General features: G+C 55.0%; 2 protein-coding genes across 4 annotated transcripts; both read right to left on the bottom strand.

Annotated features, from left to right (window-relative positions):
* Positions 1-1,489: 1,489 nt before the first annotated feature.
* LOC134385009 (probable transmembrane reductase CYB561D1) lies at positions 1,490-3,446 on the bottom strand. Of its 2 annotated transcripts, XM_063106871.1 has the most exons (3): positions 3,299-3,446; positions 2,718-2,755; positions 1,490-2,173 (listed from the first exon to the last, which is right to left on the bottom strand). In XM_063106871.1, the coding sequence occupies exons 1-3, from the start codon at positions 3,444-3,446 to the stop codon at positions 1,670-1,672; spliced, it is 690 nt and encodes a 229-aa protein (XP_062962941.1). In that variant the 3' UTR covers positions 1,490-1,669. The 2 variants fall into 2 exon arrangements, with proteins under 2 accessions (XP_062962941.1, XP_062962942.1); XM_063106872.1 differs by lacking the exon at positions 2,718-2,755 and having other exon boundaries at positions 3,432-3,446.
* A 1,441-nt stretch (positions 3,447-4,887) lies between these two features.
* On the bottom strand, positions 4,888-13,670 carry ATXN7L2 (ataxin 7 like 2). Of its 2 annotated transcripts, XM_063106002.1 has the most exons (11): positions 13,544-13,670; positions 11,552-11,617; positions 11,055-11,159; positions 10,442-10,652; positions 9,859-10,145; positions 9,203-9,285; positions 8,579-8,835; positions 7,569-7,767; positions 7,306-7,427; positions 6,001-6,796; positions 4,888-5,026 (listed from the first exon to the last, which is right to left on the bottom strand). In XM_063106002.1, exons 1-11 carry the CDS (start codon positions 13,668-13,670, stop codon positions 5,012-5,014), a joined length of 2,268 nt encoding a protein of 755 aa, XP_062962072.1. In that variant the 3' UTR covers positions 4,888-5,011. The 2 variants fall into 2 exon arrangements, with proteins under 2 accessions (XP_062962072.1, XP_062962073.1); XM_063106003.1 differs by lacking the exons at positions 7,306-7,427; positions 7,569-7,767.
* Between the last annotated feature and the right edge of the window lie 992 nt (positions 13,671-14,662).

Here is a 14,662-nt window from a genome sequence, read left to right as displayed (position 1 = left end):
AATCTTTAGAAGGCCCGAGACATCCAAAATACTAAACTCTAGGAACACCTCCCCCTGCTCCCAGGACCTGGGGCACCAGCCCTTATACCCCAAGCTTCCCAGAATTTCCAGTGGGCTGTATCTACCTGCATCAGCAGCAGCTCTGCTGACTCGGCTGTCATCAGTTCTTGCCATGATCTATGGAGATCCCATCTCAACTGAGCCAGACCACAGCTAACCAGTCTGGCCTCCAGCCCTCACCACCAAGGGCAGTCTGGAGTTGGAACAAGGAGGGGTCTCTGCAGGGAAGGGAGTCCAGCCCTCATTTTCCAGCTGGCACCAAACATCCCCCTTTTGGGCCAAGGACAACAATTGAGGAAACTTAGATGACAAGGGGAGAAGGGGAATCAGGGAGACTTTTTTCCCTTGGATGAGAAGAGCCCTGCCCCACTTCCTTGGCCTTTATTTTGTTCTAAAAGCTCCAGGATAGCTCCATGAAGCTATGTGCTAAGGCAAGAACCTGAGCCCTAAAAGGCAAAGCATGAGATGCCCAGGACCACTTTGCCCTGAGAATGGATGTCAGAGGAAGGAGTGCACCCAGGTCCTGTAGCCCTCAAGTCCAGATCCTGAGGTGGGCTGCAAGAAGTTCTTAGCTGGGCTGAGGAGCTCAGCCAGGAGCCATAGGCTTAGTTAAGCCAATACCCTTCTGCTCCTCCAAAAGCTTTAAAGTGACTTTAGTGCCTTTACTGTCTTGAGTCCAAGAGACCTTCCCCTGGGCCCCTTCACTCTATAGTGCCTGACCCCTTGTGTCCTGGTCCAGGGGCCAAATCAGCACAGATTTCTGAAGGGCCATGAGGGCAGAACTGTTCCCCCAGGGGGAATAAAGGACAAATGACTATAAGAATTACATCCTGAGTCTGCTAAGTGGTCCACATGGCCCAGCGCTGGGAGGGTGTGCTGTGACATCAACCTCACAGACACTGAATATTAGAGATGGAGGGGAATTAGAGACTGTTTAGAAACATTCACTTCACAGACGAAGAAACTGAGGTCCTGAGATATGGAGCTGACCTAAGGTCATACAACAGAGCCTAAGAGGACCATAACCTATAAACAAGGCTCTCTACTATATCACACTGCTTTCTCAAAAGTGACCCAAATATCTATAGCTGCCATTCATAACTTACAGGAAATCAACTCTTCATCAGGCACACAGCAAGAAATGACCACCACCACCCAATACTTCTGTCTCCCATCACGAGTGGAGGCTTCAGAGGGCCAGCCCGTGGCTCACTTGGGAGAGTGTGGTGCTGATAACACCAAGGCCACGGATTCAGATCCCTATATAGGGATGGCCGGTTAGCTCACTTGGAGAGCGTGGTGCTGACAACACCAAGTCAAGAGTTAAGATCCCCTTACTGGTCATCTTTTGAGTGGGGGGGTGGGGGTGGGAAAGAGTGGAGGCTTCAGGATCAAGTTCTCCATCACCTTACACTTGCATCCAGTACATTTCCCCATTTTGGCCCACTAAGTCATCCCTCAACATAGCAGCTTGGGTTTCTGCAGCCCCTGGCCCGACCAAGAAGTACAAAAACCCAACCACTTCTGAAGTGGGTCCTTTGAAAGTCACCAAAGGAACCATTAAAGTCCAAGGCAAGTGTCCCACTTTACATTCAGAGTTCGGAGGAACTCACATTTCCATTTTCTTCCTTGGCAAGTAGGAGCTGGAGATCTGGTGCATGATCACCAGGGCTGGATAGAGGGGCAGTGCCAGACACAGGTACCAGGCTGCACCTTTGATCTGGGCCTGGAACCACACTGAGTACATGCCCAGGAGCACCGTTACTGTAGCCATCAGGTAGACCACCAGTCCACATGTCAGATGGTAGAGCTTGAGGCGAGCCACCCTCGAAACCCTGGCTGCCCGGGGACAGAGGAGGCAGAGCCCACACAGTGCCTGGCCACCAGTGGCCAGCAGTGTCAGAGCCCCTACCCAACTGTGCCAGGACACCAGATGGGGCAGCTCACTGCGGGTCTTGCTGGAGATGATGAAGCCCAAGCCCAGTGCTGCACAGAGGATGGCTAGGGTCTGCCCCGCCCAGTGGAGCCGGATCTGAGCCTTTCGGGAGCAGAAGAAGAACAGGGAGTGCTCCGGAGAGAAGAGCAGGATGGCCTCAGCCATGCAGAGGCAGAACTGTAAACATAGGAGAGGGCCAGTGAGCCTCAGGTCTGGCCTGGAGGCCTAAGAAAAAAAGGAGGTGTTCTCCTACATCCAAAGAGGACAAGGAGTGGAGACTAAAGAACTTCCATCAGGACCTCCTGTCTCAAAAGTCAGCATTTCTAGGAACATCTGGGAATCAGCACTTGAGTGCAAGTCTCATCATTCAAGCTGACATCACCTCACCCCAACCTCTACAGACAATGATTCCCATTTCTTGACCAGTGGAACAGCAAATGTTAAACTTTCTCCTGAACTTTGGGGTAAGGGGGGAGATAACTGAATAACACCCCTTCCACTTCCTCCTTTCAGGCCCCAGTGGAGAAAGAAATATCTTCCATGCCCTCCCACCCTTTTCAACCACCTGACACTATGGCCCAACCCTCCATGTTTCCCAATTCCATAGGTTGCAGGGAAAGATGGGGCCTCGCTGTTTCCCCACCTCTCAGAGTCTTAGAAAGGCTGAACCTTCTCTAGGCATATCCAAACAAATTAGTTGCAGAAAGAAGCCCAAACTCACCGCCAAGGCCATGAACACAGGGTGCCAGGAGAAAAGACCTAAGAATCAAAGAGAACAGGCTGACTGCTGGGCACCACTGTTCCTGCCCCTGTGGCCAGCTAGAGCCCAAAGAATCCGGTCCTGGGGGAAGGTCAGTGTATGATCCCCAACCCTAATCAGGAATCAGGAACTCAGGGCAAAGTGGAGCAGCCAAGGGGCCTCAGGGTGAGCAATCAAGAGGCCTCCCGGCAAACATTCACTACTTTGGCCTGGGTTCCCCATTCAGAACCTCTCAGCTGTCAGACCAGTCCTAGATAAACCTCTGCCTCCCTCCTCCACTTGCTTCCTCCATCAGGGGCCCTGCTTCTGATGAAGTAGTCCATTCGGTCTGTTCAATCATCTGCCCTTCCCCCACAGCACCCAAAGCCCCACCCCTCTAGGACGCCCGGGCCCCGCCCCACCAGGCCCTTACAACCCTTCCATAACCCGGCCCTCCACTGCTCGGGGTCCCCACTCCACGTCTCCTAGGGCTCCGAAGCGCTGCCCCTCCAGCATCTCGGCTCCGCCCCCTTCCGTGGCCCCGCCCCGCCTCGCACACTCACTGGTTCCTGGCCGGGACAGCATGGTCAGAAAGATGGTGAATCCCAAAGCTACCAGGTGCGCCAAGATCCCGCTGCCTCTCCGCAGCCAGCGGGTCAGTCTCGGCTCCCTCGCTGGAGAGGGAACCAGACCTACCTCCAGGGGCTGCATGGCCGGGCCCGCACACTCCAGCTGTCCGAGCTTGTCTTCCGGGTTTGCGATCGCCGAGGCGGTGGCGGCGGCTGGCGGGGAGGCTCCTCCCCCGGGACGCCGCCGGCAGTGCGGCGGAGGCGTCCACAGCGCCCTCTGGGGGCTGGGGGGGAAGCGCGTCTGCCCGGGGAGGCCCGCTCTCCTGAGACTGGGGGGCGCAAGGGGACTGGACAGCTCCCAGCCCACCTTGGTTTGAATTTTTGTGTCTACAGGGGCCTATATCTCAAGCAGCGTGTGCATATTACATTTGTGGCAACTGATTTTAGTGAAACCCCAAATCACACACTTGGTACACTGAACCAAGTGTGTGAAACGTGCTTTGAGGAGCTTTCCAGAAGTACTGGATCTCCCCGGCTGCTCACTCTCTCCTGCCATCTCCTCTTCTGTCTTGCTAAGAGAACAAGATTCCTCCCTGCTTAAAAGCAAGGAGAGTAAAAGCAAAGGAGAAGGCCAAAAACTAGTGCCCTGTAACTGAATTCAGCTTTGAGGACCAAAGGAGGGAGATGCAAGTGTCATCCCCTATCTATGCAGCAGTTGTCTTCCCCTCTGAGATAAACAGAAGAACTAGGGCACTCCCAGCCTTTGTCGCCTCCACAACAGCTGTTCAGCCCCGAGGAGTCAGGTGATCCTAAGGGCCCAGGGCCTCCCACACCACAAGTTCTGCACGTGATTATACCTTTTCCCATCCTGTCTCCAGAAAAGGTGTGTTTCCGCCCATGGAAGCCTACCTGGGAGAGGCCGTACCCCTTCATTAAGAGCAAACCCACAGGCTAGGAAAAAGAGACCAAAACAGGCTGTCCAGTAGAAATTAGGGACATCCGAAGAGCAGTTACCAATTCAGCTCCCTAAATGGTTGAGAAAAATGAACCTACTCGTAAGAGTGGGAAGGGCAGGTACAGCTGAAGAAACTTCAGCAATAATTCTGAGAGGGATGGATGCCTAGCGTTGCTAGAAGACCAGAAAAGGGCCACAAGCCAAATTCCACACACCCTAAGGGCAAAGATCCAAGAGTAGAGCCAGAGGTGTAATGCCCCCCCCCACCCCATTTCCCTTCCCACTAGGACCAGAGTAGTCTCTGGGGTCGAGTTCCTGGGGAGCCTTGCTCATTCAGAGCCACACGCCTCATCATCCTATCTGAAGAGAAGACTCCCTGAATGATACAAACCCCAGGCATTTCCACACTGTTTAAAAAGGACAAAGAAAGAAAGAAAAAAAAAAAAAGCATAAGAGACGTTTGCAGGCAAGCCACGGAGTCTGGCTGCCTATCATCTCAGCTTCCCAGGGTAGGGTTGGGGACAGTAAGGACACTCATTTTGTTACATTTCATTTTTCTTCCTTTTCTATGTTTCTGTTTTTATATTTTCTTAGCAGCAACAGAGCAGGGAGACAGTCTTGAGGTATTTTAAAGAGTTTTTTTTTCTTAAAAAAAATAATATAAAGTTATAAAAAGCGGCAGCAGCCTGGGGCCCGGATCTGGAGGGAAGGAGGTGCTGGCGGCTCCGTTGCAGTGGGCAGGCACTTTCTCATTAATGGGCTTTTGACTGCAGGAAGACAAGAGGCAGGAGACAGGGTCAGGGTGGGGGCCTACCAGTTGTCCTACCCAGTGATCTGTGCAGACTCTAAAGCCTAAAGCTTGATTTCCTTCTGCTGGCCTGATGAGTAAAACTGAGCAAGGTGGAAGATGAGTGCCAGCCCAACAGGGGCAGCCTGGGTAGTGAAGGTAGAAAACACACACTCATGCTCATGCTCAGGCCCCAGACAACTGTCAAACTCCCTGTTTTCCAGGAGAGTTGGTAAGCATCTGCCCATGCCTAAATCAGGAAAGCATGCCCTCATCCCATCTCCATTAAGTCCCCCCTGGCTGAGGGATCATATGGAATAGCCCATGACATACTATTCCAGGGCTCCCATCAGATGAGGCAAATAAACCTGGCCGCAGGCTTTACCAGAAACCCTGGAGAGTTTGCCTGTTACCTGAAAACCTGGAGGTAGGCACATGTGCAAGTTGGGCACACAAGCATATGTGGACCTTGAGTTATGTACCTGCCCTTCAATGCCCTGATGCCCAGAGGAAGAACCAATGAACAAGACCAACCCACCCACCCTTCTGCTCAGCATGTTAGGTCACAGCTCAGAGACCCAAACCCCCTTTCCTTCAGGGGACAGAGGTAGCTGCAGTTCCTGGAATGAGGGCCACAGCCAATTCAAAAAGCAGCAGCCCTTTGACTAAAGCAAAAGCAGAGGTGGAGAGGTACAGTGTCTCCTTAGCCCAAGGGAGAGGGCTGGTGATAGGGGAAGGTCTACTAGGCAAAAGCCGGGCAAGAGCTGGCAAGAGCCGACCCTATCTCTCTCTAAAGAAGTTGGTCCAGGAACTCTCTCTCAATTTCCCCTTTCTCCCCTTCCCTACACAAACATCTACTTCACACCTTCTCTGTGTCAGGTACCCAACTGCATACCCCACCCTTAACCATCCTGACCCTTCCCTGCCCACACTCTTCAGGACCTGGCCTGGTACCTTCAGTGTAGAGCACTTCTCCTCAAAGGCCAGGCCCGGGCCTGGCTTCTTGCGGCGCACAGAGCAGGCCACATCAGCAGGAGCACCAGCCTGACAGTGCTTGGCCTTCACTGGCCGGCAGTAAGTGGCCAGGTTTTTCCGCTTCTTGGCTACCTCCTCCTCAGAGAGACAGTTGGTTGGCAGGGCCTTAGCTGGGTGTCCAGCTGCTCCCCGGTTCTCTAGCTGAGAAGCCTTCACTGGTGTAGGGGGCTGATGAGGGGAACTCCGACAGTCCAGGGGCCCTGCCCGCTTCACTCTTGGCCCTACTGTCCCATTAAGCCCCATGCCCAGGGTTGTCTTAGTCTTGGCTGAGAGGCCCCGGCAGACGGAGGGTTTGCCTTTTCCAGTGGGTTCCAGGATGCAAGTCCGTTTGAAAGTGGTGGGGCCAGGGGATAACTTCCGCTTTCGAGAAGGGGCCTCCACCTCTGCTCCATCCTTGCCTTTGGATGACTTGCTGACCTTGGAAGGTGGGAGTTTGCTGAAGGACGGGGAGGGTGTGTTGGCAGGCAGTGGTGAGGTGATAGCCTGGCTCCCGCCCATGCACTCTGCCTGGCTGCAGGCAGCTGCCACACTGGGGGAGCCTGCAGGGTAGCTGGGGACAAGGTTGTCCTTGGTGGGGGGTGTAGAGGCTGGGCAGGCAGGTCTGGGGGGTGGGCCTGGAAGGCGGGGGCAGCTGCCCGTAGAGGATGGGCTCAGAGGAGCAGATAAAGGGGAGCTAACAAGATGGGATGGAGGTTCAGCCGCTGGTGGGATCTTCCTGTAGCAAAAAGAAAGCCCCACTGTGACTGCCAAGCAAACAGGAGGGCATCCCCCAAACATACACCAGTCTCTCCGCCCCACCTAGAAATGGCCTGTAGAGCCCCAGAGTTGCTGCCATCTGCTGGGAGACACTGGAACTGAGGGTTAGGAAGACAGCACAGGGATGGAAAGGAATGAACTAGTATGTAATATATGAACTAGTATGTAGACCCATTAAAAAGCTCATTTTAAATCTCAGTTTGGGCATCCCCTATCCCTAGTTACCCAAAAGGTACTAAAATGATGGATAAGAGTCTAGATTCACCTCCAGACCACCCATTCATACCCTGCCTTAGGCCAGCTCCAGGCTGCCAAGTTTGTCCACCTCCTCTTCATGCCACTCCCCAAATGGGGTCCTCCTGGCAAACAGCCAAGGCACACCTATGGGTATGTGTGAAGGATAAGGGCTTCTGAAGCCCATGTACGCCTGGTGCCTGGGAAGTGAAGTTCTGGGCCCGAGAGACTCACTTCCACATGTGTGAGCTGAGGTGCCGTTCCAGCATGGAGCTGAGTGCCGAGCAGAACCGGTCCAGCCGGCGGCTAAACACGTAGCATCCTGGACTCACCAGCCGACTCCCAAAGGTGCAGAACTGGAGGCGGAAGGAAGGTACGTGGTTGCCGGGGCCTGAGGTACAGGGAGGGCATCTGCACACAGGATCTGACCTCCTTTCCATACTGTGGGCCAGGACGGCTGGGCCACTCCACCCCAGGCCCCTGTCCCAGGTCCTTACCGCCTGTGGCCGCGGGGGCCGGGTTGCGTAATGGCAGTCAGGGGGGAGGTGGAGGTCGTCAGATGTCCCCTCCTCCTCACTCTCCTCGCTGGAGGCCTGGGCCCCACTCCGAGGCAGGGGGAAGGGGAACAGGCCTGGGTCCCCATCACCACCATAGGGGCCTTCATCATCCAACTCACTGTCAGAGGAGGCCCGGGACCTGGAAGGGCCAAAGGGGATGTGAGGGTGATGTGACTGGTGTGGGGTTGGGTGTCCCTAACCCACCAAGCTCAAAAAGACAGGGCAGACACCCTGCTGGTCAATCAGAGGAAGATGAAGGAAGAAAGGACAGGAGGGAACACTAGAGCTCACAGAGTAAGAAACAGAGAAACCAGGGGCCACAGCTCCCAAGGGATTCTCTCCCCAGCCCCTTCACTTCCTAGGCCCTGCCTCCTCAGGGGGAAAATCTGCTCCAGATTCACCTCATCCAGAAAATCTTCTGAGTTTAACTGCACCCAGCTCTGGTCAGCCCAGCCAACTCTCTTAACCCCCTTCTTGCATCACAGATTCCTGTGAGCCTGTCTGGGAGCTGAGCCTGTGTTTCATGTCTGTCCCTCATGTGACAGCCAGAGACGCATGTGTATCTCCTTCAGCAAAACAGGCTCTTCCCAGCTTCTGCACACAAAGGGGCCGGAGAATGAATATACAGCAGGAATGCCTCACCTAGGACCATGACCCTTGCAGCTCCCCAATCACAAGTTTTCGCCTATGGGAAGCAGCTGGGAACATGTTCATATCCCAGGTATTGGATATGGCATACTACAGAGAGGTTAGGGTATGGTGATATGCTTGGTTAGGAACAGGGGAGTCACCTGCTTCCACACCACTGCGAGGGGCCCCAGGTATCCCCCTACATGCAGGTATGAATGAGCACATCTTCCAGCAAACTCCCTGGGCCTGCCTCCAGGGGTCCCTGATGGCTTAGGGGCCAAGTATAACCAGGTGAGGTAGTGGTAGGATCCTGGACGTACCTGGGCAGTGCACAGTATGGGTAGGTCTGCTTGGCACGAGCAGAGAAGGTGCTGCTGGGAGCAGCCACTGCTGCCACAACCTGGACTGAGGAGGGGAGCTCCTGGGAAGAGGGGCGCTCGAGAGTTGGCTCCTTGCGCCCTGGGCTCTTCTCCTTGGGAGACTCCCCTTTACGAGAGTTGGCCTTCAGCTCTGCCACTAGCACATCAAAGTCCTTGGCCCGGCCCTGGACTTCCCGGCGCTGGTGCACCGAGTGGATCTAGAATAAAGCAGGGTGGAGGGGTGGGGAGGGGGTGTGAGCTGAGCAGAGGTGAGGGGCAGCAGTGTGCTCTGGCCTGGGCAAGCGGAGAGAGAGGGAATGTGAATATGTCTGTGAGTATGTTTGTGTGTTTTTGTTTCACTCTACTGTGAGGCCAAGACCCTCCTTTGGGGGATGGATCTGGAAGCCACCCTCTGCCTGCTGCTCCCACCTTGTGCCCACTGGGAACAGCCTCCTTTCCCCTTTCCCGGTGTGGGCCTAACCCCCATCCCTTGGGCTGGATCTTCAATGACATCTAAATTCCTCTCTGCCCAGCTCTCATGTCTGTGCTTTCCTCCCTCACTGTGCAGTGGGAGTAGGGGGTTACCTTGCAGGTCAGCAGGCGGGTACAGATCTTTTTGGTCTCCGGATTTAGTACCCCACACTGCCTGTTGAGGTCACACTCCTTCCCTGTGGGGAAAGTGGTTCCAATGAATCGCAAGGCCATCTGGGGAGGATCTGGCTTCTTCCTGTTAAGGGCCTGGGAAGAACTGGGACTAAGGCAGAAGAGCTTTCAGCCCTCAGGTCTGGGGCTCTGCCTTCCAGAGAAACTCTGGGCATCAACATCTCTCTGCTGGGCATGAGAACCATCCATGTCCCCATTCCATGCACCCATTTTGGGAACTTCAAGCCCAAAGCAAGGGAACATATATCAAGAAAGAAGAGCAGACACAAGCATCTAGGATGCTAGGGAAACCAGCTGTGGGATCTGGTACCCTAGATCTAGGTGAGAAAAGAGATCAGGTCAACCACCTAAGGTGAGGAGGAGGAACTTCACCTGCTAGCCTCACTCAGGAGACCTGGGCTAGAGAGAAGCTTCCCACAGAGCAAGCAGCTCAAGAGATGACAGGGGATCCTGTACCCTGCAACCTGTGATGGCCAGGCCCTCTCCTTCCTGACCTCCTCCGCATCTGGCCCAAGGATAAAGCAGCCCAAAGGAGTCCCCTCTCTATCTTCCAGACCCCCAAGACCATGACTACTCACGAGCCATCTTCCGGTGGGTTTTGGGAGGTAGCCTGGCCCCACCAGACTCCTTCTCCAGGGGGCTGCCTTCAGCCCGGTGACTGGAGCCCTCACTGTGGATTATCTCGATGCTCTCTCTGCCAGGAGGTTCTTTAGAAGGAGGAGCCATGGGGGTTTTTCCAGGAGAGTCCTTCGTGAGGCCGCCCGGCTGGCTGAGGAAAGCAGAAGGCGGGGCCACCCTGATTCCGTGTCCATCAGGCTTTGGGAGACTGGACATCTTCTCCAGATTCACCACAGGCACGAAAAGGCTACACATGGAGAGAGGGTATGAGCTGCGGGGTGCGGAGGCAGGGCTTGGGACCTGGACTAGAGCCCAGAGCCATCTCCTTCCTGGCCCTGGAACTTGGGTGGGCTCCAGTAGGGGTGTGGAACACAGGAAAAGGAGACCCCATATTCCTTGGAATATATTGAAGGGAGCTGTAGATACAGTGGCTACCTCCTGCTCTGAGCAGTACCCCTCAACCCAGGGCTGCCTCCGTTGGTGTCAACCCCTCCCTGGGTTAGGGTCAGGGCCAGTCTTAGGGAGTCTTCTGCTTCTCCTTACCAGAGGTTGTCCTTCTGGGTCTTCTCAGGAGGCTGGTGGCCACGGCTCCGGGACCCCTGGCCCTTTTCCCTGGAGGAGGTTTTGGTGGAACCTGGGGCCCTACAAGCTGGGCCCTGCCCATTCACTACATGGCATTTCTGAGAGCTGGCAGGGGCTGGAGGTGGGGGTGGGGCCCGGGCATAAAGCTTGCTGAGGGGCCCATGTCTTCTTTCTGTCACCAGGAGGTGGAGAGAGTAATCGAAGTGAGTGGTATCAACTGACTCCATCCCCAACCTCCTAATCCTGCCCACAGACTCACATTAGAGAATCTAAGTTTCCGTAGCCTAGACTGTAAATTTGCCTCCTTCCCATTCAAATTTGAGCCTTCAAGACTCAAAATTCTAGACCCAGCTTCCTGAACCTCTTAACTCCTCACTGAATTCCACCAGATACTAGAAGTTTGTTCAAACAATAACCATGACTCTTCACAATGCTCTGAAGCCACCCCCCAGGACCTTCCCATCCCCAACACCACCCTCCATTACCCCACACAACCTCCCAACTGATCCTGTACTCAGAGTCCCATGTTCCACCTTCCCTGTCCCCTCTATCTCCTCCTTAGTGCTCCCCTCACCACAGTGCTTCTGGAAAGCTTGAGGCTTCACAACTTGGCTGCAGTGGTTACAAACAACCAAATAGAAGTCATCATGGGCAGGGCAGTGCCCGAAGATTGACATGTCTGCAATGACAGAAGTTCTTATCACTGGGGCTGGGGACCCCAGGGTTTCCTTGTAAGATTAGATAGTGATCCCATCCCACCCCACCCCTCAGAAGGCACTTCACCTCCCAGCTGACATGACAGGCTTTATGCTAGATGCTCCCAGCTTCCAGAGTTCAATCTAACCAGTCCTGAAGTATATGGGCTTTCAGGTGAGTGAACACCAATTACCTATGCTTAGGATCTCTAACAAAGGTCCCAGAAGCCAGGACAATGGGCTGACTCGGACCTATCAAAATGAAGATCCCCAGACCTGCTGCTCCAAGCAGCCACCTCCCTCTTGGGTGTGGTAAAAGAGCAGAGGGTGGTCCTGACTGCCCTGGGTCCCAGCCCTAATGTGTGTTGACTCCCACCTTCTTTAATGAGGGTCATGGCATCCAACTTCTTTGTGTTTTTGCTACTCTCCTCCAGCTCAGTCCCTGGAGGAGAAACACAGCTTAGAAGGAGCAACCCCTTCCCAGACACCCTATCTCCTACCTGAGCAGAGCCTGCAGCCAGCAGTATGAAACCCACAACCCTTGACAAGCTCTGGTGCTGGGGACCACTTGGAGAACCTTTCAATGGGTCATTCTCAAATGCCCATTCCTCCTTCACTTGCTGCCTTTGGAATGAGCTGACTCCATTAAGAAGAATCCAGCCACTTTTCTTATGGACCTTTCACTCCAAGGTGCAGTTCAGGGTTCCACTGCTGACTAGTTGGGTGATTATGGGTAATGTCATCTCTTTTCTGGGCCTGCTTCCCCACTTAAAGGGGAAACAGTCCCTAACAAATTTTTCTATAGATCACTGAGTCCCTTGAGATTTCTCAGATGGGTCCTTTCTGTACTCTGTGGTATCCAAAACAGATATTCTCCCAGGTCCCCACCCCCATGAAATCAATTTTGCTCCACCTGAGTTACCATAGCATTGTCAAAGTTAAACCCAGCTTCTCAGGTTCTGCACTGATAGGATGGTCACAGAGCAGAGAAACTGCTGTCTTTTGGCCCCTTGGCATCTTCAAAGTCTCTTTGGTCAGCTATACAAGCCCCTCCCCTTCTTAGGGGGGCTTTGGGCAGGGGTTACTCTTGTACCTCAGTTTCTGGGTTAATGAAAAAAACATCTTAGCTGTGCAAAGCAGTTCATTCCCCATCCCCCTACCTTCCTCCTCCCCCCTCCCACCTCTATGCCCCCTCCCTGTCCTTTGGAAAAAAAATCAATTCTGAGTCACCAAACCCGTCTGACTCCATTTCCGGCTCTCAATGCACCCAGACTCTGACAATGGCCCCATCCTTGCCCACCCAGCATGGGGTAGTCCCAGGGTGGCCTGGGCTCCCACTTAAGTCTGCTGTCTGATGTCCACTAACAGATATGCACCTTTCTAGGATGAGAAGATTGTTGACAGTCTTATATAATATCTAGATATAAGGGGAGGTGAGTTAGGCATGCAAGAGAGGAGGAGCAGCTCCCACTCTTTTAAGTCCGTTAAATCCAAGTGTGGGAAATGATGGGCAGAATCGAGCCGGGAGTCGGGAGTCAGATGTCTCAGAGGAGAACAAGTGTCATTAGAGACCGCTCCATGCGGTCTCCTCCTCCACCTCTTCTCACTTGCAAACTTCTTCTGGGGCATGATACCTGCTGTCACCCCCCAAAGCCACGAGGCTAGGAGCCCCGTGGGGCCAGGAGACAAAGATAAGAAGAAGGGGCTGTAGGCCCGCTCACCAAAGACATTCAGGGATCTAGAGAAGGTGGGGGTCAGAGGAGAGAGCCAAAAGGCAGAGCTAGAGGCCCGAGAAAGGACGGTGTGTTGGAAGCATGGATAGATGGGCAGAAGGATGGAGGGAGAGAGGGAGGACAGATGGATAGGTGGACGAACGAACTAATGCGGAGAAGGCGGGGGTCCAGGAGCACTGCAGCCGGCAGGCAAACGCCAAAAAGGAGCAGGAGGTGTGGGGTAAAAGGCGAAGGAACAAGAAGGGTGGGGAGGGGGGCACATAAGTGGGTGCGTGGGAAACACGTGGAGAGGACTGTTGCGGATGGGGAAAGCCGGAGGCAGGTGCAGGAGGGGCGGAAGCCAGAGGCCAGCAGGCAAGTAGAAAGATAAAGGCAAGCAGATGTGTGGGCAGGTATTGGGCACCGGCAGAGGGAGAGGTGGGCAGGGTGGGCTGAGAGCGATGAGCCGGCGCTAGGACCCGGAGGCGCGAAGGTGGGGGAGCAGGCGGGCACTAGGACCCGGCGGGTCCTTTGTTTGGGGGGCCGGGGAGCCGGACGGCGGCTCCTGTCGGCGGCTCCCCTCAGCTGGCGGGGGCCCGGAAGGGGGGAGGGGAGATAGTGATGGGGTCCCCGGACTCCAGGGTGGCTTCACTCACCATCGGCTGCGGGCAGGTCGGCCCGCTCCACCCACGAGCTCCAGCTCTGTCCCGCGAAGTCATCGAGACTCGGCACCCGCCGCTCCAGAGCGGCCATTGCTGCCGCCGCGCGTTCACGCACCGCCATCACCGCCGCGGACGCGCACCCGCCCCGGCGCCGCCGCCGCGCGGCCCCCTCCCCGCTGCCCCACCGAGGGCACGCCTTCCTTCTCCCCCCGCCTTTCCAGCTCACTCTTTGCGCAAGCGCAGTAGGGGTTGCTTACCCCACGCCCTCCCTCCCGCATAGCCTTCTGGGAAATGTAGTTCCGGAGTGGGTGCTATTGCCCACCGAGCTTGCCTCGAGAGTCCTTCTGAAATGTACGATTGCGGGGAAAAAGAGAAGACCAAAGCCCCAGGATCTCCTCTCCTAACCCTTGTGCACACATTCTTTGTGCTGCCAATCCACTCTCCCAAGCTCACTTCACACACACCCGAACCCCAAACCTCTCCGCGCAAGACGCCCCTCTAAGCAGCGCGTCTGCCAGCTGGCTGGCGCCCCTTCCTGGGCTAGCGGCCACGAAGCGACTCTGCTTCCCTGTAGATCGAATAGGGTAGGTGCGGGGAGGTGGGAGCTGTGAATTAGAAGGGCAAGGGGAGGGAGTCTGTAGGATGTGCTGAAGGACACAGGGGTTGGAGTGGGGGAGGGCCTTGTCTCACGTATTGTGCCTCCTCTGTGGGAAACCCACGCTGCCCTGATGCAGAGCAAAGGATTGGAGTGGCGTTGTCTGGGTTCGGGAGGACCTGGCTACGCTGACCACGATCACCTGTCAGGATGACAGAAGGCTGTCTTTCTGCCAGAGCCAGCCCCGGAACTGGGGTGGCCCCGGGGCTGCTGGTGTTTGCAGCATCTCTGCTGATCGTCTCTCTCCTCCTGAGAACTGTGATCGATACCCTGTACCGCTTTTTCCCAAACCCTGGCTGGACCCTGCCTCCATCCATCACTTTGGCTTCTTTTTCTAACGAATATTTTCTCTGCTGGAAGAGCTGCTACAAAGCCTCGGCATAAGGAGATTTCTCATCAGATCTGTTATTTTCCTTGCTAAGGCCTGGAAAGTACTTTAACCATCCACCTTTCTTCTC

This window comes from Cynocephalus volans, chromosome 8 (assembly GCF_027409185.1).
Source record: "Cynocephalus volans isolate mCynVol1 chromosome 8, mCynVol1.pri, whole genome shotgun sequence".
Lineage (NCBI taxonomy): Eukaryota > Metazoa > Chordata > Mammalia > Dermoptera > Cynocephalidae > Cynocephalus > Cynocephalus volans.
This window is presented reverse-complemented; position numbering and strand designations above follow the sequence as displayed.